The sequence below is a fragment of the Pundamilia nyererei genome, unplaced genomic scaffold (assembly GCF_000239375.1).
Source record: "Pundamilia nyererei isolate P.nyererei 1_Seehausen unplaced genomic scaffold, PunNye1.0 scaffold00196, whole genome shotgun sequence".
Lineage (NCBI taxonomy): Eukaryota > Metazoa > Chordata > Actinopteri > Cichliformes > Cichlidae > Pundamilia > Pundamilia nyererei.
Genome location: NW_005187597.1, coordinates 423,343 through 447,579, shown reverse-complemented (window position 1 = coordinate 447,579; position 24,237 = coordinate 423,343). Strand labels below are relative to the sequence as shown.

The following is a 24,237-nucleotide window of genomic DNA, read 5'->3' as shown; positions in this document are numbered from 1 at the left end:
GTGCAAATTCCGCCTGGAGAAAGCTGGAAATTGCACATTGAAGTGTAGGAAAATAACACAATTAAGAGCGGCTGCAGCAGTGCAATCCAGCGTGTGCGTTGCATAGAGAGGACAGGATGCTGCTGAGGCCTCCACTGACAATGTGAAATATGTGACATGAAACACAGAGCAGTAATTTATCATTTCGCCGAACGCTTCTGCGCCAACGTGACCCTTCGATCCCCGGAGAGTTTAGAGGTCGGCGAGTGCAACTCTCTTCACAGTCCACCTCTACTGGAATAAAAAGTTAGTGTCTTATTATAACTCGGATGGCTGAGATTCAGCTGATGTTAAGACACAAGTAACCAATATCTAGTTTGAGGAGAATCTATTTTGTGGAAACTTGGACTTGAATACAGACTGCACTTTTTCTGGGTTCTTCAATGAGAGCGAAAAATTGGTGCTACTTTTCAACTTCTAAATCACGAGGGAAAAACATAAGCAACATATCCAAGAAAACGGACTTTGACAGCACAATTGATCAGCTGAAAAGGTGCATCCTGCCTAAACTCCAAAACAAGCTGTTATTGCTCAGTGGACTGTACTTAACTACCTGTTAGCTTACATTGCCATGAATCACACAGTGAAAGAGTGCTCCCGAGAAAGCAGAAAGTAAAAAAGGACACAGACAGAGCAGTATGTGGTAATTGTCTTTATTTAAGCCAAGGTCTTTAATCCCCAGCAACATGTAGTTCCCCTCTGCAGTTAAAGATAATCCTTTTTTTTTTTAAAGAGCAGAAGGTTTGACTCTTATGCAACACTTCACAAAACAATCATATATGCAGGTTTAGTTGCAAATGGGACTTGGGGACAAGGTTATTGAATTAAGACTTAATTAAGTTTTGCATTATAAGCAAGGGGCAAGCTCCACGGCTGGAAAGAAAAAGAGCATTTCCTGTATGTGCTGGGTCGTAAAAAGGGACATTAAATGGTAAAATTTGCAACATTAAAAACAAAAACAGATATAAAGAGAAGGTGACAGGGACAGGCCATGTAAACACGATGTTTATTTCATTGGCAGTAATGGAACTCGCAGTGAAATAAACCTACATACAGTCAAGACTCAAACAGAACACCTTTAAGTATTCAGAAGACACAGAAGTGTAGTCGCAGCAGGGAAGTCACTGATTCCAGCGGATTCAAAGAAACATGTCTTCAAAGTACTCATCAAACTCTTCCTCCCTGAAGAGACACAACAAGCAAAACACAGAAATGTAAGTTCCTGTCATGCATGATACTGACACAAACTGTTAGATGCTTCTTATGGGGGGACCCCAGCATAACTCGGTCAGTGTCAGTTCTCTATACAGCATAAAATGATGTTGACAACACTGATCCAGAACACAAACAAATACGCAGTGAGGGGCAGAAGCAAGAGAGACTGAACATTTTTTTAAACAAAGCAAACAGACCTGAAATGCACTTAAGTTACTCACTATCGCTTTCTTGACTGAAAGTAGAACCCAATCTATACGAATGTCAGATTTGTAAGAGGCAGGTCTTTATGTTCTCCCTGACGTTATTTTATAATAACATCAATAATATTCATTACACGGATTATAAAACCCAAACTAGCACAGCCAATATTTCGAGTAATAAGCCATTTGCTGCCTGTGAAATGGCTCAGAAGCATTACCATCATTATCCTATCAAAGCTCGGTGGAAGTTGACATAAACGTGTTCAAGATTTTGTGAGCAGCTTTACGCAGTGTGTGCAAGCAGCTCTCATAGTGCTATATAGACAGCAGTAACCCATGTAACTGTGACAAACGGGAAGCTTAAAACGAGCACTAACTGTTAACCTCACCTCGACTTTTCCTCCACTGCAGGGGCAGGTCCTCGCCAGTGGTCGCCTTCTGATTGGTCCTCTGGCTCATCCCCAGCGTCAGAGTCTAGTAGGAGAGTTTCAGAGAGCAGTCAGTCGCACTCACAGCAAAGAAAAACTGGGTCAACCGGTAACCTTTGCACCTTTGGACACTGGTGCCACCGGGCCCTCTGACCACCAGTAGGCAACGGGTGAAGTGTCTTGCCCAAGGACACAACGACCGAGACTGTCCGAGCCGGGGCTCGAACCGGCAACCTTCCGATTACAAGGCGAACTCCCAACTCTTAAGCCACGATCACCTCTTTAGGTCTTTAAATAGAGAAAGACCTCAGTTAGAGGAGTGGATGGAGTGTTTTGACCCAAATCACCTCCATCATGCGCATAACACACCCACTGAAACCCTTTATTAATATAAATATAAAGAGTTGATGTTTTCCTTTAATTTGTCACTCATATAGCCTCTGATCAACCAGTGAATGTTTAGGAAGTAAACTCTAAACCCTGCAGAAAAAAAATAGTTCTTCTTCAAGAACGTGGCCTATTTCCTCCTTCACAAATTTATTCAGAAACAAGTTTTGGCAGGTTGTAGTAGACAAATATGTTATGAGCATAAGCCACTAATTATGTGATGCTATACTGGGCCAAAGCAGCATATTTTTCCATTCATTTTCCCTGGCATTAATATAAAGTTTCTAGGGCACAAAGTGCTTCCCTGATATTAAAAATCTCTCCCCCCTCTTTGAAAGTGCTGCTTATACATTACACTAAATACCGTGTAAATTTAATCTTCTCCAACCTTATACAATTGCTTTGAACATGTGTGACGCAGAAAGAAAGCATAAGAGTTTTTGTGTATGGACCTGCATGTGGAACTCAGTGACATAACCTCAGAGTGTACACCTCCACCTACCAACACATTTATCCAGCCAGACCTTGGCTGAACAAACAGAACAGGGACAAGAGGGCAAAGTCATACCTCACTTCATGCTGTTTCCAGTAAAGTTAAAAAAACAAACAAGAAAAAGAAAAAAGAAAGAAAGAACGGAGACAAAAAGCATGCTGAGAAAAACACGGATCTGCTATCTGTTGCAACATTAACTACAGGAATTATGGGAGTGTCAGGGTGCTTTCACTGCAGAAGTTTGGAGGAGAGTTTCAGTTCAGCGCTCAGATGAAGGAGATCATAAACTCAGATTCCAACATTGAAGAGCTATTTGAAATTTGAAAATTTGGAAAAAATTAAAAGATATGTAAGATAGGTGACCTATCATAATGGCAAAATGGCAAATTTCACCTAAAGGTTTAGGGATCTGTGCATCCCTATATCTTTTTAAAAATGCGTTTGTGGGTCTGTGTGCATCAGGCCATCGTGACATTACCTTTATCCGAGTTTTGCAATTCCTCTGAGCTGCTGGAAGAGGTGGAGCGATCTATAGAGAAACACAGAGAGGCAACGATCAGAGTCACAGCTACCGGCCTTTGCTGAGCTTAATGAACACTTTAAAAATACTACGTGCATGACTTGCCACACTGTTGGCCCCACAGTGGAGAGACACCCTTCAACTGTGTTATGAGCGCTAACATTGCACATTCTGTCCACCAGAGGGCACTCTGCATGCAACTTCCCTGCTGGCGACACATTTTGCATAATTGCTAAAAACATAAACCTGACTCCTACAGCACCACCTATGGGTGCAGTACTTCCAGTTTAATGTGGTGGGGGAGGATAAACTGTATGTTTTTAGTTATGAATGTTTTTGCTGCACAAACAATTTAGTGAAAGAGGAAAAAACAGAACAAATAATGGCAGTTTTAAAGCTTGGAGCTCTTGTAATAAAATAAGATGAGATCAAATGGAAATTATGGCAACAACAAAAAAAACTAAATGTCAAACACAAAAGAAAAGTTGGTATTACATAATTTCGAAGAACATAATGCAAACAAGGTTGCTCCCAAGGGTATTTTTTTCATCCTATTACTGTTCTAAAGGAACGTTTATTTAGAAAGAAGAGCAGAGGAGTTTTACCTCGGTGCTTCTTGTGTTTGTGCTTCTTCGAATGTGACGACGATCTCTTTTTCTTCTTTGCTTTTGCTTTCGCTGGCTTCTGGTTCTGATCCAAGAGCATTTCAGTCTTTGGTTTTGCTTTCACCTCCTTCCTCCTGAACAGAATCACAAATTGACCAAACCGTCAGCCAAGTCACTGTTTCAAATGTTATTACGTGAAACCCTTCGTGTGGGTTGAATGGCACATCCAAAACACGAGTAAACTGCGGCTTTAATGGAAACATCTAATACAAGACTTCCAGCCATCCTTCAGCGGCTAAAGCGACGCTATAATGCACACAGCTGCTTCCAGATTCAAAAAACTGTGATAAAATCATGACACTCTGGTAAGGTCAGACAGGAGATATGAATCATGTTTTGAATTCTAAACCTCTGCAAGCAACAAAACAACACGTGCTGACTGTCCATGGTGACCTGGCCTACTTTTAGCAGACGAGCGCACTCTCAGAAATCAGTCTTCACGGGCAAACAGAGCTACATGTTCATGTAAAAGGCGAAGTGAAAGTCGGCTTACTTGTGATGGTAGTTGAGTTTGAAAGAACATTCAGGGCAAAGTCCTAGAACAGAAACAACATGACATATTCACATCTATTGTAGCGGCTCTAAAAATAGATCCACTGTTACTCCTGCGATTGTTATTATAGTGACAGTGTCAGGGTGCTTCTGTGTTAATGCTCACACTTTTTGTAACTACTAGTGGTTGAAAATGATGCTTCTATAGAAGATACAGTAACTGCAGCATCACCCCGGTGTACACTTAGAAAATGTTCAACCTGATTCATATGCAGTGCTGAGTCTTCAAAAGTCTTGAGTCACCCTTCATTTCTTTATATTTGGCTTCCAAGAAGCTTCCATTTCCAGAGGAACGTTTGTTTTTTTTCAAGCAATTTAACACTGAACTCTGAATAATTCCCATGTGGGAAAAGTCACCTCACCCAACCGATGGACCAATATTAGGACCTATACATGACACACAGCTTTATCAAAGGACAGATTTAAAATTGTTAAATATGTATCCCGTCGCAAAAACACATAACTAATTGTCATTTCCTTAGTCGAATTGATGAAAAAAAGCAAAAATGACACAATTTGATCAAAGCTAACACCGTTCAAGACGCAGTAACTTGAGCCTGGGTTCGAATCTGACCTGTGGCCCTTTGCTGCGTGTCTTCCCTCCTCTGTCTCCACCATCGCTATCTAATAAAAAAATGTTAAGAGTCATTAAGTAGTAATATTTTTGCTGGAAGCTATTAGCTTAAACCTTGGCATATCCCAGCATGTTATGCAATGTGTCCTTAAAAAAAAATTCAATCAAACTGGACAAAAGGAAAGGGATGATCTGGACAGAGAACAGAACAAAAGCAGCCAACATCTGAAGAAGAGCCTTGAATGTCCTTCAAGAAGCCTGGGGTACTATTCGTGAAGACTACTTAAAGAGAAGAAAGCCCGAATACGAGAGTTCATTAAGTAATACTTAATGAACTGTTGTGTTGAGTTCATTAAGTATTCTTCAACACAACAGAGTTCAGGTTGTGTTGAAGAATAAAGGTGGTCACACCAAATATTGACTTTCAAGCTTGTTAGAACTGTACAAACTCTCTCTTTTTTGCACATTTTTAATAGATCTATGGACCCATTTTCCTCGCTACATATAAAGAAAATAGCGGTGGCTCAAGATTTTTGCTCCGCAGTATATAACAGTATTGCGCACATACAAAGTAGGGGTGGGGGAAAAAAATCGATACTGTGTAGTATCGTGATATTTTGTTTGCTAATAATGTATCGATACAGGGACAGCAGAAATCGATATTTTGTTACAAACAATTTTTTCTCTGAAGTCAACATGCTCTGGAGTCAGAGCATGTTGACTTCAGAGCATGTTGATCCTTTTTCTGAGCAAGAATCCTGACATTCCTTCACTGTCCAAATGTGTTTAACTTTTTTTTTTGGCAGCAATAAACATGACAGTTTACTTATTTTAATTTAAGACATGTTTAATTTTAATTAAGTTTAAAACTTTTTTATTTAATGTAAAATTATATTTTTTTTAAATTTACTTTCAAATTCTTCAGTTGCTGAAGGGGCTGCATAGTTTTCATAAATTGCATAGTTCAGAATAGCTATAATTGTACCAGATGGTTGCATTCAGTTAAGTTGGACTAGACTGTAATACAAACCGTTCAGTTTGTCAACAATAAAACTGACTGAAATGAGAGAAAGACTGAGTGCGAGACTTTGATATTAGATAAAATGAATATTGATAAAGTTTACCTTTATGTGCAGAATTTAAATATCGCAAAATATTTTTTTAAAAATCGCAATAATATCGTATCATGCGTTAAGTATTGTGATAATATCGTATCGCGAGTTGTATGGTGATTCCCACCTCTAATACAAAGGGAATGCTGTTGATAAAAATGAATCATCTGTGTATAAACTACAGAGAAGAAAGCACGAAAGAACCCGGTGGAGCTCATGTTTTTCTCCCAAAACACAAAAAAAGATTCCTAATAACTCTGCTCATGAACCAATGCATCATCATCCTTATGGATCATATTTGTCCAGTAAAGCTGAGGCACTGGGGTTGCCAAATCACGTTTCATTACTGTTTAAACAATAGGGACTGTCTAAAGAATGAATTTTAATTTGGCACAAAGTGGGATTTATTTTTTCTTGTGAGGAGAAAGAACCTGGACGTGACCTGTAAGACCAGCTTGTTAAAAGAGTCTTTTATTTCCTGCTTAACTGACTCCTCCAACTACAGTAATTATTTTCAGCAGTATAATAACCTGAAGGGGGATCATTATGACTAAGGTCATAGATAGGGACCATTTGCTGGGCCACAGCCACGCCTTTTCCAAAAAATGAGGCTATAAAATAAAGAGATAATTCTCTTCTTTTTTTCCTTACTGAGTTTGACCAGTGCGTTTCTCTTCTCCCCGTGTTCAACGTAGGCAAAATTCACCTCCCAGCTTTTGAGGCCTTCCTCCTTCTCGCAGCGCTTGTTTCCACACTGGAACTGACCTGGAACGTGAAGAAGCTCACATGTACAAATCTGAATATTTCACATGTTTACACTCATGCCTGCTTTTTTCTGTAAGCTCTCTTGTTAACACCAATTCATGAAGCAAAGAAATGCATTTTTAATTGATATCATTACTGAGTGAGGGCTCGAACAAACTGCAGGCAACTTGTGAATCATCGTGTGAAATTCTAACCTTTACACTAGAAAAGCGAACAGAATAAGAAGGATGTGTTTTAGTAGTGACAGACTAAGAATCTCCAAAAAGATTCTGTCAGGCAACCTTCAAACCCTGCTGCTCACTTTTACCCACCGCAGTCTATCTCTACACCCCTTCCTCCTTATCCCCTTTCTCCTTCTCATCTCCCTTTCTTCCCCTCGTCTCATCCCTTCAGGCCTCCCTCCAGCCGCTGTACAGGCTGCCTGTTATCCCCAGAGGAGCTTAAGGTGGCATTGATCTGGTCTCCGGGGTTCCTCCAGATTGCAGCAGAGGGAGCGAATGCGTCAGAGCCATCCAGTCTTGGCACGAATTCCTAACTCCGTGAAAGGAAAGTGATGCCTGCCCTCACCTGGAAAGGATTGCGACTCTGTAAACATTCAGGTGAGATGACGCAGGGCTCGTGGACTCGGGCCACTTTGAGCCGTAGGGCTGACTCTCTCTTCACGTGCTGTATGAGATTAAGATCCAGTGACGTCAGCTTAGAAGAAGACACTTCTGGCTACGGTTCAAATGAGGTTTACTTGAGTTTATGTGTCAGGGGAAGACACTGTACTTACAAAAGAGACCCGTGAAAGAATCCAACAATTTCCAGTCAAAAACACAAATATCAACTCCTCGGTGATGTCACAGAGAACGTCAGGATGTCACTAAAAGTATTTATATTACTCGAAAATGTCAGCATATCCTGTTCCTGTGACCTCAATGACGATCACGATGCCTATGAAAAAAAATGATTTTCTTATCTGTTGTTAAAGCCGGACGTAACATGTGTAAAGAAAGTCTCTAAAAGGTTCTGCTTTGCATATTAAAAATAAAGAAGCGCCCTTGAACATCATTCTGATTCCCCTTGCTCCCTTTGAGAAGCAGCTCAGTGTAAAACAGAGAAGAATGTGATTTATTCGAAGGTTACAACATGGAGCGTTCGAATGTGTGGAGCCCTCCAGCTACACACAAATGTGACCCTGGGAGAGTGGAGCCAATATAAATCTGTTTCCAGGCAATTTCTTTGACAAATAAATGTCAAAAACTAAATACAATCAAGGCCAGGAAGTAGTTTGTCAACGTATTTCTGATAGTTTTCAGTCCCTAGGCCCAGAAATTTCACACTTGAAACCTTACAACAAGTCCCTGGTACTGTATTTGGAAAACTGGTTTAAAACAAAAAAACTGGGATGCAGAGAGAATTGCTGCTTTATAAAACAAGTTTTATACACAGTGATGGAGTGGTGGCCTGACCGGGGTGGCACACCGCTTCTTTTTACCCAAAGCCAACTGCGGTAAGCTTTTAAAAAAAAACTGACGGATGGATGCGAGCTATATCGGGTTTTCTGGTGAAAGAAAAGAAGGATTCGCCAGGTATTTTTTTTACACATCAGGTGAGCCTCACGTGCCACATGAAAGAGAAAAAGAAAAAAGCTGATGAATCCAGTTAGGAGAGGAAACTCCGGTCCTCCTACGTCATTGGTTAATAATGCCACCAGCCAGCGACATGAGATCAAGACGGATAATTACCACAGGACAGATGGGTGCACGATTAACACTGACTTAATGATGTCAAAGGGAGTGACCTAAACTAGCGTGCATTCACTTTTTATTCACTCTTGGATAACTGCCAAGTCCACACGATGATGCGAAATGACACATTTGTCTGGGTTTTTTCCCCCTTCTATCAAAGGGATTGCTATCAGACCGGACGTGCCGCGCTGGGTTAGACAAAAAAGATCCAATCCACTTTCATGTGAAGCTACAACAAGGGAGCCAATTAACTTAGATTAGCACCGTGTGGAACTTCTGGAGACACACATTAGCAGAGCTGCACACAGAACCACACCTTAGTCTTGCTGTTCATTTTTCCCTGTGGTCACTAGCGGTGCTGCAGTAAAAAATAAAAAAAAGAATTCATTAAAAATCCCCTGCAGCCAGAAAAGGACTCTGGCCAAACACCACTATTATGAAAAACTATTTACAGGACACAACCAACCGAGCACAAACATGGACAGTTTTGCTCTTCTTATAAGGGCTTGGCAGGCATCCAGCTGAGCGAAGTCACTGAACACACTTAAAAGTCTAACACATCAATCCCATAAAAACTTTTTCTTAAAATCACAAATACCAATGCTTGTAGTTTGTTTTCTTTTACTTTTTAATTAGTAAGATGAAGGGATTTTGATTTTCTATGGACAGAATTTCTAGGCGCAGCCAGGTTGCGGAGCGTCTCTGCGTTTGTGGGCTCAGGATCTCATCTCTGTGTTTTGTGGACTATCTGGCTATGTTGCCTTCATGAGAAGGTGGCGTGAAACTCGCAGCGGAACGGTTCGAGGTCACTTGTGAGGACAGTGGGAATGAGAATTAGCACCTCCAAGTGTGACGCCAGATAAAGGTGGAGTGCCCACTCTGGGTCTGGACGAATTGGTGCCCCAAGCGGAGGAGTTGTTCCCAAGCGAGGGGAGGGTGGAGCGGGAGATTGACAGACGGACTGGTGTGGTGCCAGCAGTGATGCGGGCGCTGTAGCAGTCGCTCGTGGTGAAAACAGCGACGCTGTCGATTTACTGGTTGAGCTATGTTCACACCCTCACCTATGGCTACGAGCTCTGGGTAGTGACCAAAAGAATGAGTTCGAGTAATTGGCTTTAAAGGGCGGCTGAGTTCTCCCTTAGAAATAAGGTAAGGAGCTCAGTCATTCGGCAAAGATTTGGAGTAGAGCCGGTACTTCTCATTATTAAATGGAGCCAGTCGAGGTCGTTTGGCATCTTGGACGCCTCCTAGGCGAGGGCACACCTAGGACATGCTCTCGGCTGGCTTGGGAACACCTTTGTGTCCCCCCCACCCAGATGAGCTGGAGGATGTTAGCAGAGAGAGAGAGAGAGAGGCTGCTTAGACTGCTACTCCTAAGAGGCAGCAAACAGACTGATGAATAGAGATGAAGAGATGCTGGCAGGTGGACTTTATTGCCATAAGACAAACAGACAGAGAGATGATACACGTCAACTCCTGTTTCTTAGGGTCAGGGTTGTAAGCAAAAGCAAATACGCAAGTTTCCCATAATGCTGACCTGTTTGTTTAATATCACGATCATCACAAAGCTGCTTGTCACATGCAACAGCTTCTACTGCTGCACAGTGAGCTGACTCTGTTCAAAGGTACATGGACTGTACTGTACTCTTAAATAACTCAAAATGACCCTTCAGATCATTTAGTGACTGAAAAGCCTGTGAGGATGCAGACTTCAGGTGGTCACTGTGAGTTTCTGCATCCGCTGTTGTTTTTCAGCTAAATCTTGATACTCACCAGGACTCTAACCTTGCCTATTCCCAAAGTGAAATGCCTTCAATAAAAGTGCAGCCTGTGGAAAATATATGGTTCCCTCAGGCAGACTTTTCAAATATTGGAAATGTAACTAGGAATCAGATGGATGCTTCTCTGACCACCCACTCCCACCTCTGATGCTTGATCAGGTTTAGCCTGCTTTTTGTTTTTATGGGGTCTGTCTTCCACAATGACTTTGAGTTCAGTGCTCAGACTAAATAGCATTACAAAGTACTATGAAAGCATTCTATACTCTATCTGCACAAGAATATCTGTGTTACATCTATGTGTCCCTCTTTAAAACACAGAGAAATATTCAAATTTTGACATTTGTAGGGTGCACTCTGACACTCACACTTTGAAACAATAGGAATGGAGACAGTGACACTGGCCGCTGTTAGACTGGGAAACTCTGAAAGCTTTGAGCACTGTCGGATAATGAGCTTCCACTTCTCACACTTAAAATACACTCAGTTACTTCTCTGGAGCTGATGTATTTTGTCTGGCAAATGAGAGCCCAGCAGGATATACTTACTACGTGCAAAGCCTGCCTAGAACACAGGCCGAGCCGAAGGAATCATTTAAAGCAACAGAAACGATCTCACCCCTTAAATTAAATTGGCTTGTCACTTTTGTTTTATTTAAATTGAAAGGAAACCACCAGGATGTAGGATAGTATATAACATTATTTGAATTTGCTCATTTAAGGGTGGAGTAGTTGCTTTATATGAACCTGACAACAACAAATAAATGTAGATGGAGCAGAGGCAGGATCAAACGTTTAGATAAGCAAACAGTAGAAAATCCAGGACAGAGCAAAATGAAATAAGTAAAAATGTGACACCAAACAATGAAAAGCCAAAAAAAGGAAACTGATTATCATATCAACTAAATCAGCATGTCATGGCACCCTTTTTGCGACCGTAAAATAATTAAATCAACCAATCTGTGGTTGCCTGGTAACTGCACTGAATTTTTTCACTGCAAGTTGCTGCAGTGATCAGTTGGTCGCCCACAGTTTGAGCCTGCAACACCCACAGCGTGTGGTCGACAGCTTTCAAACGCAAAACAGTTGCATAGGTTGCCAGTTGGGAGGCAACTTGTCTCAAAACAGTTGCAGACTGACTGCGACTGATTGTGACTCTCTGTGACAGATTGGTGAAGGTTTGCAAATAATCTCATTTACAAACGCACACAGATTGACCCCAGCTGATTATTGGCAATGTGCGCCAGTGAGAACAGCTTTACAGTAGTTGACTTGACTTAGCAGATCCCAGCATTAATTTTAATTTGATATTATATAACACTTGTGGAGGAATTTCTGGCTAAACTCTGAATGTTAGAAACATCAATTTCTGTGTCTGAACAGCAGATTTTTGCAATACAACACAGTTCATTGCCCTATTATCATAAACAGATTGGGGTCAAGTTAGCAATTGCATGCAATCAATTGCAAACTAATAACATCTTAATGTGGTTTTAACACCAGTGATTGCAAGCAGTCGCAGACCTGGCCCTAATTTTGTTTTGCCAGTCTTCAACCACTCATTGAAGTGTGACAGTAGTATAATGCTAAAAGTGGCTTCGCATTTCGGCTACCAGTGGCATTTATTCCAAGGCAGCAGAAGCTGGGTCAAACCTAACTCCTGCTGTGTCAGTGTGTACCCTGACAGGAGGCCCACCTACAACAACCTAGCCTCAGCTATTTTGTTTATGTTTTTATTCTTGAACTTTAAAGTAACTGTCTTCTGATTGGCTGCCCCGCATATTTAAAAATGAACAGCAAGTGGTTCATGCTTGTGTGTTTGCAGTCAAGAGCACGAAAAAAAAAAAGATGTTCATAGCAGTCTCGACTCATTTTCTGAAACTTTGCTCATTGTTTATATGAATATGTCACTATTGCAATGCTATCCATGTCTATCTCATAGGCAGAGGGTGAATACATGTCCATGTGCCCTCCATTTAAAGCCACAGTCCACAGTTATACTCACTTGTATGCAACCAAGTATAACTCTAGAAGTTTTCATGCTACTCTCCCAAATACAAATGACAACTTCTGTTTAGAAAAAAAAAGAAAACCAAGAAAGTACCTTTAAGATCTGTTAATATGAGACATTTGTAGCTTTCTGTTATATTCAACTACAGGAATTCATGTGGAACTTTCAGAAGTATAAAGGCACCGAGATGAGAAAAAGAAAGTTATCAGCAAGGACTAGAAGTACATCTCATTCTTCAAAAAAATCGGCAGCAAGATTCCAGTGGGAGGATAACCTGTGATCCCCCCCAAAAAGAAGAGAGAATGAAACCTTTTGGTACTGTGCACTCCTTGATCCAATATAACACTATAGCAATGAAAAGAAAGGTCAGTGTTCTTCGTGATCCAACCTTATTGGATGGAGACTAGTCAGCATTATCCACCAGCATGATCTGAGGTGCACAGAAAGCAGCGATGATAAGGGGATGGTTTCCAAAAAAGGTATTCATGCCAGAGCAAAAGTAAAAAGTGGCCATCGGAGGTGGTACAAGATCAGTTTAATTGACGGGAAGCAGTACTACACACGAGCTCAGACTAGCAACACTTAGTCCAAGTGGAACTGCTGGTAATTGAACAATAAATCAAAAACATTCACGTTGATGACTCGCCAACAGATTGTTGCCAAGATTCAAGTGTCTGTGATTGATGACACCCTATATCAGCTTACAAATCAAATCAAACTCATGTTACACTCAATCCATGACAAAGACTTGCACCAGTGTATTCTTCACGTCTGAACGGGGGCGTCAGGCCCAACTTACAGAATTTAGTTAGTATTGATCTCACTGGAGAGGGTTTAGAGTCCCATGCTCTAAACAGTACTTAAGGAGCATGTCTCTAGTAATTATTAATGTCCACAAATCACAGCTGAGGCAGCTAAAGTGCAGTGCATCTGACCTAATCTAATCCCACTTCCTGTAGAGTACTGCTACATGGCTTGAACTGTCAGAGTCCAAGATTACACTGTCTTAATCCGGAACAACATATTGGTTTAGTCAGCTTTCCCAGACACGCTGTTTGTGTGTTTGTGAGGTTGTACTGGTATAAACATAATTATAATAATAATTTAAATGTTAAATGACTCTGCATATGTGTATGTGTGTATATGAGATTGTGTATGTGTGTGAAGCTCACTTTATTAATGAGCTGTCAAGGCATGCTCCCTGGCTGAGCAGCAGCTATTGTCCTTCCAGGTAAACTTATAAATACCACTGTCACACAAACGCAGCGGTAGACAGAGAGGTGTTGTACTAATCCTGAGCAATAATAGCAACAGTAATCATGGAACCACTGCCAAACCATCAAGCTAGTCCAGCGCTATCAGAAAGCTACAGTGTTGGGTATCAATGGACAGATTAATCCGCGGCTGCTTAAGATGGGAAGCCACAAGCAAACACGGAAAGAAAATTCAGATGAAAGGTCAAATCGTTTAAAGATTTATGACGCCATTCTGGAGAGCCATAAAGTCAAACCAAATTGCAGCAGGCAGATTTTTTTAAAGAGCCTGACATGTGGAGAGACTCCTGAAGGGAAGCACCAATCATAGCTGATGTACTGCTGTGTGAATTGTCTTTATCTCTGTCTCCATCTAGTGGAGAAGGATGTGAGGTGTGGGTGAGAAAGCTATAATCCCACTTCACTATGGTTCACTGAGGTTCACTAAAATGTGAATTTAGAGCATCACTGCAAGCAAAAACGTCACAAATAGTAATTAAAATATCTCCAACACCTCCCTGAATCCGGACTTTATGTCAGCATTACATAGAATACTATGTAATAAGGATTCGGTTCCAGCCTCTTGATTAAATCGGATCTCTTTGCTCAACAAGTATGCTTTTTACTGCAATTTAAGATCACTTCTCCCCTTAGGGGTCGTCACAGCAGATCATCTTCCTCCCTTCACCCTATCACCACCACCGCCCTGCATATCCTACATGCTGCCTTTCCTGTCTTCCTCCCCTCACTCAACCAGTCGTGGCAGATGGCTTCCCCTCCCTCAGCCTGGTTCTGCTGGAGGTTTCTTCCTGTTAAGTGGGAGTTTTTCCCGTCCCACCGTCGCCTTGCTCAAAGGGGGTAGTCTGATTACTGGGGTTTATTATTAACCCTCTAGGACCTACATATGTGGGTTATTTAGACCAAAATACTAAAATTTGCTCTACAAGGGCCTGATATCCACTTACGAGGACATTATACTGCTACTGTTCTATCAAAATTTTAAATGAATATCCTCATATGTGGCTCTTATTTTTCTTAAAAACAAAAATAAGGTAAAAAAAAAAAAATCTGGTAATTCTTTGTTTTTATACTCATCGGGCCCCAATCAGCCCAAATACCAAAGAGAAATTAAAAATGCATGACGTGGAAGAGTTCGGGTCTTAGGAGGCTAATATTGCGTATTACTGTATTATTGTAGGGTCTTTACCTTACAATATAAAGTGCCTAATTTCTAATCTTGTCCATCCTGATCACTCCCATTTAAAAATATAAGCATCTCCAGCTTGGCTTCTTTCTACCTTTCGTTCTTCCTTCTGTCACAAATCACCCCTGACACTCGTCTCCACCCACTCCACCCTGTGAGCTCTGCATTATTTTGGATGGTTGACCCCAGGTGTTTTATTCTACCTTCACTACCTTTGCTCCTTGCAGCATGACTGTTGCACCCGTCCCCTTTTCACACACACACACACACACACACACACACACACACACACACACACACACACACACACACACACACACCCACTCTGTGTTGCTTCAACTGACTTGCATCCCTCCTCTCCCCGCAGCATACCTCCACCTCTCCAGGCTGTTTTCCAGCTTATTCTCTTCCTTATTCTCACTACGAATCAAATGCAAGTGCTCGACACAGCAACATTAGCAGGACCATGCAAGCATATAACAGGTGTATGCCATACCTTTTCCAGAGACGACTTCATTCTCTGTCCGCCATCGAAATCCAAACTGTTGGGCACAGATTTTTTTAAATGAGCATAAATGAGCAAAATCATATACACGAAACCAACTAAAGCATCAGATCCATTTCCATCCATATAGCTTGCAAGCCATAGCTGTGTTGTTCCCACCTTTTAATGCTTATTAGTTTTCGAAGGCAGTTGGATCAGAAAAACAACTGAGAATATAAGGACTGCATATATTTGTGTTTATTCACCCATGCACTCTTATTATTAAATGCTGTGCATGCACATTAACTTGTTAATGTAAACACATCTATAGTAAGTGGTGTCCTTTTGACCCCACGTATTGCAACTCGCCCTTTATATTTTTATTCGTAGGCGTTTTAGAATAACTAGTGAATAAATCAAGTGCACAACCTTTTAGTGTTTAGCGGCTTGGACTTTTTAAATTGAAATGTTTCAATTTACCTACAGTGCCTCCGATAAACATAGATAATTCCAGGTATTGTGTATTGTGCGCCATGTCGGAGGTGTAAGCGTAAAAGAGATGTGTGCACAGAAAACTCATCAGCACAAATGCAGGAGATACTGAGTTGGGCCACACGTGTGCCACTTTTCATCAGTTTTAAACATTGGCCTCGCTCCAAAAAGGCTCAGCGATCACTGGAGACAGAGCAGAGCGCCAGAACACATCATACCCCCAACTTCAGGCTAAAATGGGCTCGCTATTATGGAGATTAGTGAGACTTAGGTAATATTAACCTTTACACATGGCAACACTGCAGGGATAATTAGTGTAATCTTTTTTGGAATACTGGAGCAGGTCCTTGTAACGCTGATTGCTGAGGTATCTACGGGCACTGTAATGTTATCTTATAGCACATGTAGGTGCGTTAGTGATAAATCGATTTCTAGGATTTAGAAATTGGTTCATAATTTTTGTAGTTTTGACTCCGTATACCACCAGAGTGGATTTGAAATCAAACAATCGAGATGCGACTGATCTGTGGACTTATTTTAATTGACAAAAAATAACATTAACCTATCAGGGGGACAGTAGAAAGTTTAGGAGTAGTGGACAGCTCAGCAACACTAAAAAGCCTGAAAGACCCACAGAAGATGGCTTTGACAGTGCTTCACAGTACAAATGGATAATGACCCAAAGCAGGGTGCAAAAGCACCCTGAGAGTTTCATCTGATCTCAACTCAATGCTGCATGTTTTTCAGTTTAATGAAGATAAAGCTGAACGCAGAGAGACTCACAAACAAGCAGCAAACCGTGGAGGCTACAGTAAAATCCTGGGAGAGCATCTCAAGAATAGAAACAGCATTTGGTGACATCAGTGGGTTCTAGGCTTCAGGCAGTCATGGACTCTAAAGGAGTTTCGTCCAAGTATTAAAAACAATATTTATATTTAAAATGATGTCAGTTTGTCCAATTAATTTTGATCCTCCGAATATGAGAGACTCTGCATAAAAGAAATGAAAACATTTGTGTAAAAGCCTCCGAATTAAAGCTGAAGTCGGCACTTCCATCACATCTTGAGTGTTTGATTTAAAGGCAACTGCTGTGACGTTCAGAGGAAAGCCTCTGTCTCTCCAACAGATTCTGAACCTGACTGTGCAAGCAGTCACAACATTGTGAACCTGGAGATGTGTCCTGATCCTTTCCCTGTTTTACCTTCTGTTTACTTTGATTTTAACTGGCTGCTTGGTTAGATTTTGGGGAAAATAATGGCCCAAGTGTGTTACTAAGACATGCTATAGGGGGCTAAACTTGAGTTATTACCTTTTGGTAATAACTGACACATGTAGTTTACTACAGTATAGTAAATGTTATGTGTGCTTAAGTTGTCAGACTGTAATTATAATCCATTCTTTGATATAATGCAATAAATAAAACTACATAAGTAACATGAATATTACTCATGATTAGCTAACATTAGCATTCACTTTATATCAACTTTATACTAAAGTTTATTTAACTATAAATGTATAATTTATTAAGCATGGTATCATGAAGTGCTACCTTCATTTGAACTGTAATTTAAGGTTTTAATTCCTGCACCTTGTGTGAAACTGCCTTTTTTTATATGACAATTTTTAAATGCTTTCAAATATTCAAAAATGCTATCATATCATACAGAAACTGCTTTACATAAGCTGTATTACTGTTTAAAAATTAGTAAGAAATCAATTATATTTCCATTGTTCTCACCTTGTTTTCCTTGTATCTGCTGAGGTCAGCTATGCAGTATTCTTTAAACAGCTTGTCATAATACTTTTTGGCCAATTCTTTCTCCCTGCCACAGAAAAAAACCCCACAAGCAACTAAGAAAATCAGCACACACATCATTAACTAACATCTAGTGTAACGTATAGACTTTTCAGAAGAGAAATGAACAGGTAAAAAACTAATTCATTATTACTGATGCCACTAAGTTGATCACCATGTCATGTCCTCCTCGTCCTCATCCCTCCAGAGGAAACGATGGTTTTCACGCAGCACGTCTAGATCTGTTTTGTCCTTGGCTCTACGGGGAATAAATGTAAAATGACAACGTTTATGAGCGCGCATAAACCGAAAAACAACTTCTGCAACTATCAATTTTAATGAAATGATTAACTGGATTGCAGTGATGTATAGACATATTGCCATTATTTTGCCTGGAGTGACAGAAGCTGACTGTTCCCCAGAGTTGACTGTGAGTAAGATTACTCACACTGAGCGCTTGAAGTCAACCATCTGTCCCCCGTAGTACAGTATGTAATCACCGACAAACTTCTTGTGCCGCTCAAACTGGAGACATCTGCTTAAGGTCATTCTGTTGTTCAATGTTAACTTTTGCAACTGTAAACAGCCTAAAATTTCCCACCGCATCACATTTTAATATCTTAAAAAGTTACGTTTCATCAGCCTCTTCGTCGTCTACTCACAGCCGAAAGAAATGATAAATTGAGAAAGGATACGGCGTTCATGGATATCAGATGGGCTCGTCTGTTCTGGGCTTCTTCTCTAAACAAAACAAAAATATATATAAATATAAATGATGCATTTTTAATCAAAAAAAGACAAAAAAACAAAACAAGATCATGTGTGATAGCTTGCAAAGAAAAAACAATCCACTGAGAGCATTTAATCAGATTGGCCCATAAGAAGTGACATTAACTGTAGTGTGCATAGGTAAAATGCGAGCAGCTAAAAGCTATTAGCACTTCTTCGATCTGCTATTAGTCACCATACCTGTCCACTTCATTTGAGTGCAAGCTGCGGTGAGCCACCTTAGAGTGGCGACCTTTCTGAAACGGCTTCTGTAAGATTTCCTCCTCATGTTTCCTGTAGAAGGTACACATAATAGCAGAAAGCTTGTGAAAAAAAATGGATTAAAAACACTTGTGTTTATTCATATTATCATCTGTACAATCCCATCTCATTTGGTCAGCACAGATACAGTACCAGGAGTTCAGTTGAGCCAAATGTGAATAAAGCGAAAAAGTATCATTGAGCCTAAATAATTCTGTAGCCTTCATTTGACCTTTTAAGGCCTCTCTGTGAGGACTCTCCCTGTCCATCTTCATCACTGAAGTCAGAGTCATAACCGCCGCCCCCGTGAACCTGAGGAAACACAGGAAGTGATTTGTGAATCATATCTGATGATTTGTGAATCATCCACACACTTTCTGGCAAAATTAGGCATATTAGTTAAAAAATGCATGCGTACGCTTGTACTGTACATCCTAACTGTGACACATGTATTGCAACTTGTGACACAAATAGGGTAATGACTGATCTTAGAGTAAACATGACACTATGTATTAACATCTGCTGCACACATACACACACATATATATAAAACCATTAAAGTATGCATTTCTGAATGAGGGAGGGCATTTTTGCATATTTCCTCTGATCAGTGCTTTCTCTGTCTGAAACAAAACAGACCCCATCAGTTTAAGTCAACTTTCTTTTGATTGTTGATAAAGAATGGGTTCATACAGCAGGTGGACTGAGCTCCTATGTGCTTAAATTAACCATATTATAGATGGCTCCTCACTTTCACACCATAGAGACCCAAAGGTGGGGGAAAAACCATAAAACAGAAACTCGGCTGCAGCAGTCTCACCTCATTCTTTCAAACATTAATCATGTTTAATACTGTAAGGGTATAAATATAACAGAAAATAAAGAAAACAGGAAGCATAACAGGTCAGGTTTAAGTTAACTAGAACATATTCTATGCCTTTATAGTTTGATCCAGGTCAATTTTGTCTCAGGCCAAGCATTCCTTCATAATAAGTGTCTACAAGTTTCCTGTCTGACATGAATAAACAGAGAGTAGGAGAGAGATTTTATTGTTAGGTTTTTAGGTATTCACAACACTGTTTTTTTGGAGAAAAGCATCTATTATCACATAATTGTCTGATATACTTAAGACATGAAAACATAAAAACTAGAATGATCCCATTCTATTTTATTCCACAAGTGCCGGCCTCCAAATTTAGTGGGAACACAGACAGTTCTCATGTCTCATGAATGTTTTGAGCTTCCATAAAATCATCTCTTCATTTATTTAACCCAGACTGGTTGATCTAAAAGTCCATCTTAATGGATATGGGATGAATTTGACCCAGTGTCTCGCCCCAAAAGTGATTGTCTGCTGAAAAAAATAATATCCGGTTGGCCTGTAATCTGTCAAACATGTCTGCATAGCTCGATGATATCAAGTCATTTCTACCCAGAAAACACATTCCTGTGACAAGTAGAAGCTGCAATCAATATTTGGAAATGTACATTTTATATAGCCTTTATTTATCCATGTGAAAAGTTTCCTTGACATTAAAAATGTCTTTGTCAAGAAAGATCCTGCCTTGGGTGTAGCAATAAAAGTGCAACAAATATAACAAAATACCTCTATAGAGACATTTAAAGTGGCCAGAACGGTCTGTACTGATAATAATGTTGAACAAAAGGTTGGTACAATAATGCAGAGTCATAAAAATACTTATAAACAGGTCATTTCTTTATGTTATATGTAACCCCTTCAGAAATCTATTTGGCTGAAGCCTATTTATCAATATAAGCAACGATATTACCCATAGAACACACCCAGAAATCGGAAATCACATTTTAATGATGTAAAAAAAATTGTTTTTGTGTAATTTATCTCTCAAAGTCACCAAATGTCTGGCTAAAAGAAGACAAATGGAGTAACTGCTACAACGAGAGACTATAGCTTTCCCTCACTCGGTGTGGCAGAGCAAGTGCTCAATGATGGATGAAATGGTGAATAAAGTGAGATATTTTGGAGGTCCCGTCATCAGAAACGAGCTATGACACTGTAGCAGGTGCACGGCGACTCTGACTGCTGTGAATTTCACGCAGGCACGCGCTTTAGCTCGTGCTTTGACCGCTTTGGACCTGTCACGCGCCACAGACACCGCTCATCCCTGACTGTGACCAGTGAAGCAGTCAGGAACAACACGGCGTTAGTAGGCAGCACCGACACACGTATCTGTGAGGGGGATAACTGGCTGCTAACAACTACGCGAACACGTCCTCACAGCCTTGTTTGCAAAAGAAGAGACGCGACTATATCGCATGTATAAAAGTTTACCTTCACAAGATCATCCATGGCTTCTTTTTTTTCCTCCCTATGAACTGCCGCTGACTGTTTACAAAATGTAATCGCCATGTGATGACGTAGGAAATAAGTCGCGGTATGATGACGCAGACCTACACGAATTATATTTAGAAGAATCTGAGAAAAATCAAGAAATAAGTCCAAGAATAATTTATCATTTCCTTTTTTTCTATGATTTTAAAGCTTACATTGGTTTGTAGTCAATAACGAGGCTCTAAAGTCTAATTCTGTGTAAGTGTAATTGGCTGATAACAGTTTCTTTAATTGGGCATCTAATTCTTTTCTAATTTATCAGTTTGTCCATCACCCAATTTATCTAATTAGCCATTTATCAGGGGGCAAGTCAGCGTCACCAGGTGAGATGAATAATCTATTGGGGATGAAAGGGGGTGCAGTACAACATCGAGCATCGACATTCATTTTAGAACAAATGGCCCAGTTACACGGATCAACCGGCAATTGATTCATATCGTTCACTTCCGCTGAGTGACACTGGAGGATGTATTTGAATTGTGGACGGAAAATAAAGAGGGCATTGTACTGTGTGAATGTTTTGAGTTTAATTCGGACTCGGGGTTATGAGTCAGTCCGGGAACAAAAATGCAGTGTTCCCTGACTTCCCATGTAACCCACCGAACCCATCAAAGGACCTCATCCAGGAAAGAAACGGCACAGCTCTCGTCATTTATTACTGAAAAAATATGTCGTCCTATTAGCTATTTAAACACACATAGGCGTACTCATCCAGTTGGATAAACAACACAAAAGGCTTTTTGCATACATGTCAGGCAAACAGTCTGTTTTAATAAGGATTTAAAACGAGTTTAAAAACCACGCAATCCAAACGGATGGAAATTTTTATTTGAGAATATTTTATTCATGAAATCCTATGATATGTTTCCCCGTGTATGCTATTCCACGACATTCATTTTAATGAACATAATATAAAATACTGCTCTTCCATTTCCATTCCCCCCCCCCCCCCCCTGTGTAATGATAGTCTGGAGATCAGACTTTACCAGCCATTTCTTATGCACAAATATCTGATTGAGTAGTCTTTTTGATGTATATTTAACCGTATATTTTCACATTTAATGTCATTATTATGCCAGAGAAGGAAAGAAAAGAGGCAGCATTTGAATGAGTGGGGCAGGTGCATTTGCACAGAGCGCCTCATGAATAGCTGCTCCCCCATTAGCCATGCACGGCTCTGAAGCGCGCATAAATAATAGCTGGCACCGCTGATAAAAAAAAAAAAGCGCACCTTGGGGCCTCTCTCCCCCTCTCCCCCCCTCCATCTCTCTTTCTTTCTTTCTTCCACTCGCTTTCTCTCTCTAAGGGCATCTTCTTCTTCTTTTTTTCTTTTTTTTCTTTTAGCAAAGCATTTAGGCTACGGGACAACTCCAAAAAGCCAGATTTTTACCCTTGCCTTTTACTTAGGCACGACAAAAATCTGAGATGTTTTCTGCTATTATGTCCCATCTGCCCCGCATTTGTAATCCTGCCCCTTGCAGAACAAATCCACTGGACTGGTGCCTTCCTATTGAGACGCTAGAAGCATAGAAGACAGCCTCAGAGCGCTCTATCATTAAAAGCAAACAAGACAGAGGACCTCGGCTTTTAAAAGCAAAACGAGAAAACAATCTGAAAGCGTCAAGTTAATATTTCCCGATTGGCTTTACACGTCGCAGATTTTGCTTGTAAGTTGCATGTTCGTGAGTGGAAGTACTCGGCTCGGGACAGAAGGAATGGGATACCCGAGCAGAGAAGTGAGGGGATGGAGAAGACGGAAAGGATGGACGCTCTTGGTTTGGGTCGTTGTTGTCAGCTTGGCTTTAGCTGACGGACGGAGAGTGAGGCAGCCCAGATGCCCCCACGGATGCACCTGCACAAAAGATAATGCCCTATGTGAGAGTGTCCGATCTGTGCCCCACACTTTCCCATCCGACGTCGTTTCACTGTAAGTGATGCTGCATGAAGTGGTGAAGTGTCAGAAAGCTTATTAGATTCTGTGTCATATTTCCACTTTGATTTGTTTCTCCTTTTAATCAGATCTTTTGTCAAGTCTGGATTTAATGAAATTACTGGAGGAAGCTTTGCGCACACACCTACCCTACACCTGCTGTGAGTAATAGCTTTTAATCTATCTATTTATCTATGTATCTATCAATTTATGTATCTGTCAATCTGTCTGCCTATTTATTTATCTGTCTATTTATAATTTATGTCTGCCTGTCTGTCTCACTGCTTCCTTGATTTAAAAGTAAGGTTGTGTCTTAACAGGCAACTTGCACACAGGCTTAGATTCAGCTTTAAAGGGGGAATTCTCTGTAATGGTGTCTGGATTATGCAATAGACCACATGGCTAGAGCAACTAACAGCAAGAGGAACAGTGTGTGTGTGTGTGTGCGTATCAGGGTGGCTGAGATAAACAATGAGCATGTTCTCTTATTCTCCTGAAGAATTCAGCCCTAATCTGTAGTCAAATAACAGGCGTGCACATGAGTGTTCACCTTCTCCTAACAGTGCTGTTGATTAATGGCCTTCATTATTTAGTATCTTGACAGGACTTGAGTCTATTGAGCAAATGCGTTCTTGCAAATCCACAAATTAACAGCAAGGTCAGACTTAACTGTACTCTACGCCGCACATAATAACATGCTGTCAAGCGTCAGTCTAGCTTTCCTGGCACCGGTTCCTTCATTCTCTCAGATGACGGTGAAGTCGAGGCTAAATGTGCACGAAGCCTCAAACGTAGGAGGACGTAGCATCACGCATCTGAAGACCGAGCTCGTGACTGTTAGGAGAGAGGTAACTGAAGATGAGTGAATAAGTGGACTGCCTCATCTGTTATTTTTCCCTGCAAAGGTGACTTGAAGCATCTTAACCTCCATTAAGGCATGCTTGATCAGTGCCACTGTTTTGTAGTCTGCATTAGCCAAATGTCAGGGTAACTGGCTTCCTCATTTTAAAGACTTTAACATCTTAGGATTGTAATATTTCAACCTTGACATAATAATAAATAATACTGATGGTACTGTTCAATATTTAAAAGAAAAGAGCTGCTCTGTACAGTAACCAAATGCCAGCTTAATAATAAACAAAAACCTTTTAAGATCTTTAATAATCTGGTGGAGATGAGGTGTACAATATGTTGCCGATGGACAC

At 40.5% G+C, this 24,237-nt stretch overlaps 2 protein-coding genes across 2 annotated transcripts in view; one reads left to right on the top strand and one right to left on the bottom strand.

The window, feature by feature from the left end:
• Positions 1–1,027: 1,027 nt before the first annotated feature.
• On the bottom strand, positions 1,028–21,127 carry fra10ac1 (FRA10A associated CGG repeat 1). The gene is made up of 14 exons (XM_005747374.1): positions 21,043–21,127; positions 18,964–19,043; positions 18,672–18,764; positions 18,398–18,443; positions 18,151–18,227; positions 17,878–17,961; positions 17,646–17,730; positions 15,428–15,473; positions 6,840–6,953; positions 4,444–4,486; positions 3,891–4,024; positions 3,244–3,294; positions 1,847–1,931; positions 1,028–1,221 (listed from the first exon to the last, which is right to left on the bottom strand). Exons 1-14 carry the CDS (start codon positions 21,118–21,120, stop codon positions 1,179–1,181), a joined length of 1,059 nt encoding a protein of 352 aa, XP_005747431.1. The 5' UTR covers positions 21,121–21,127; the 3' UTR covers positions 1,028–1,178.
• Positions 21,128–22,399: 1,272 nt separating this feature from the next.
• The window catches only part of lgi1b (leucine-rich, glioma inactivated 1b), a 15,736-nt gene continuing 13,898 nt past the window's right edge, over positions 22,400–24,237 (top strand). The window contains exons 1-2 of the mRNA XM_005747373.1: positions 22,400–23,029; positions 23,122–23,193. Coding sequence (XP_005747430.1) covers positions 22,779–23,029; positions 23,122–23,193 — 323 coding nt within the window. The 5' untranslated portion in view covers positions 22,400–22,778. The remainder of the gene's footprint in view (positions 23,030–23,121; positions 23,194–24,237) is intronic.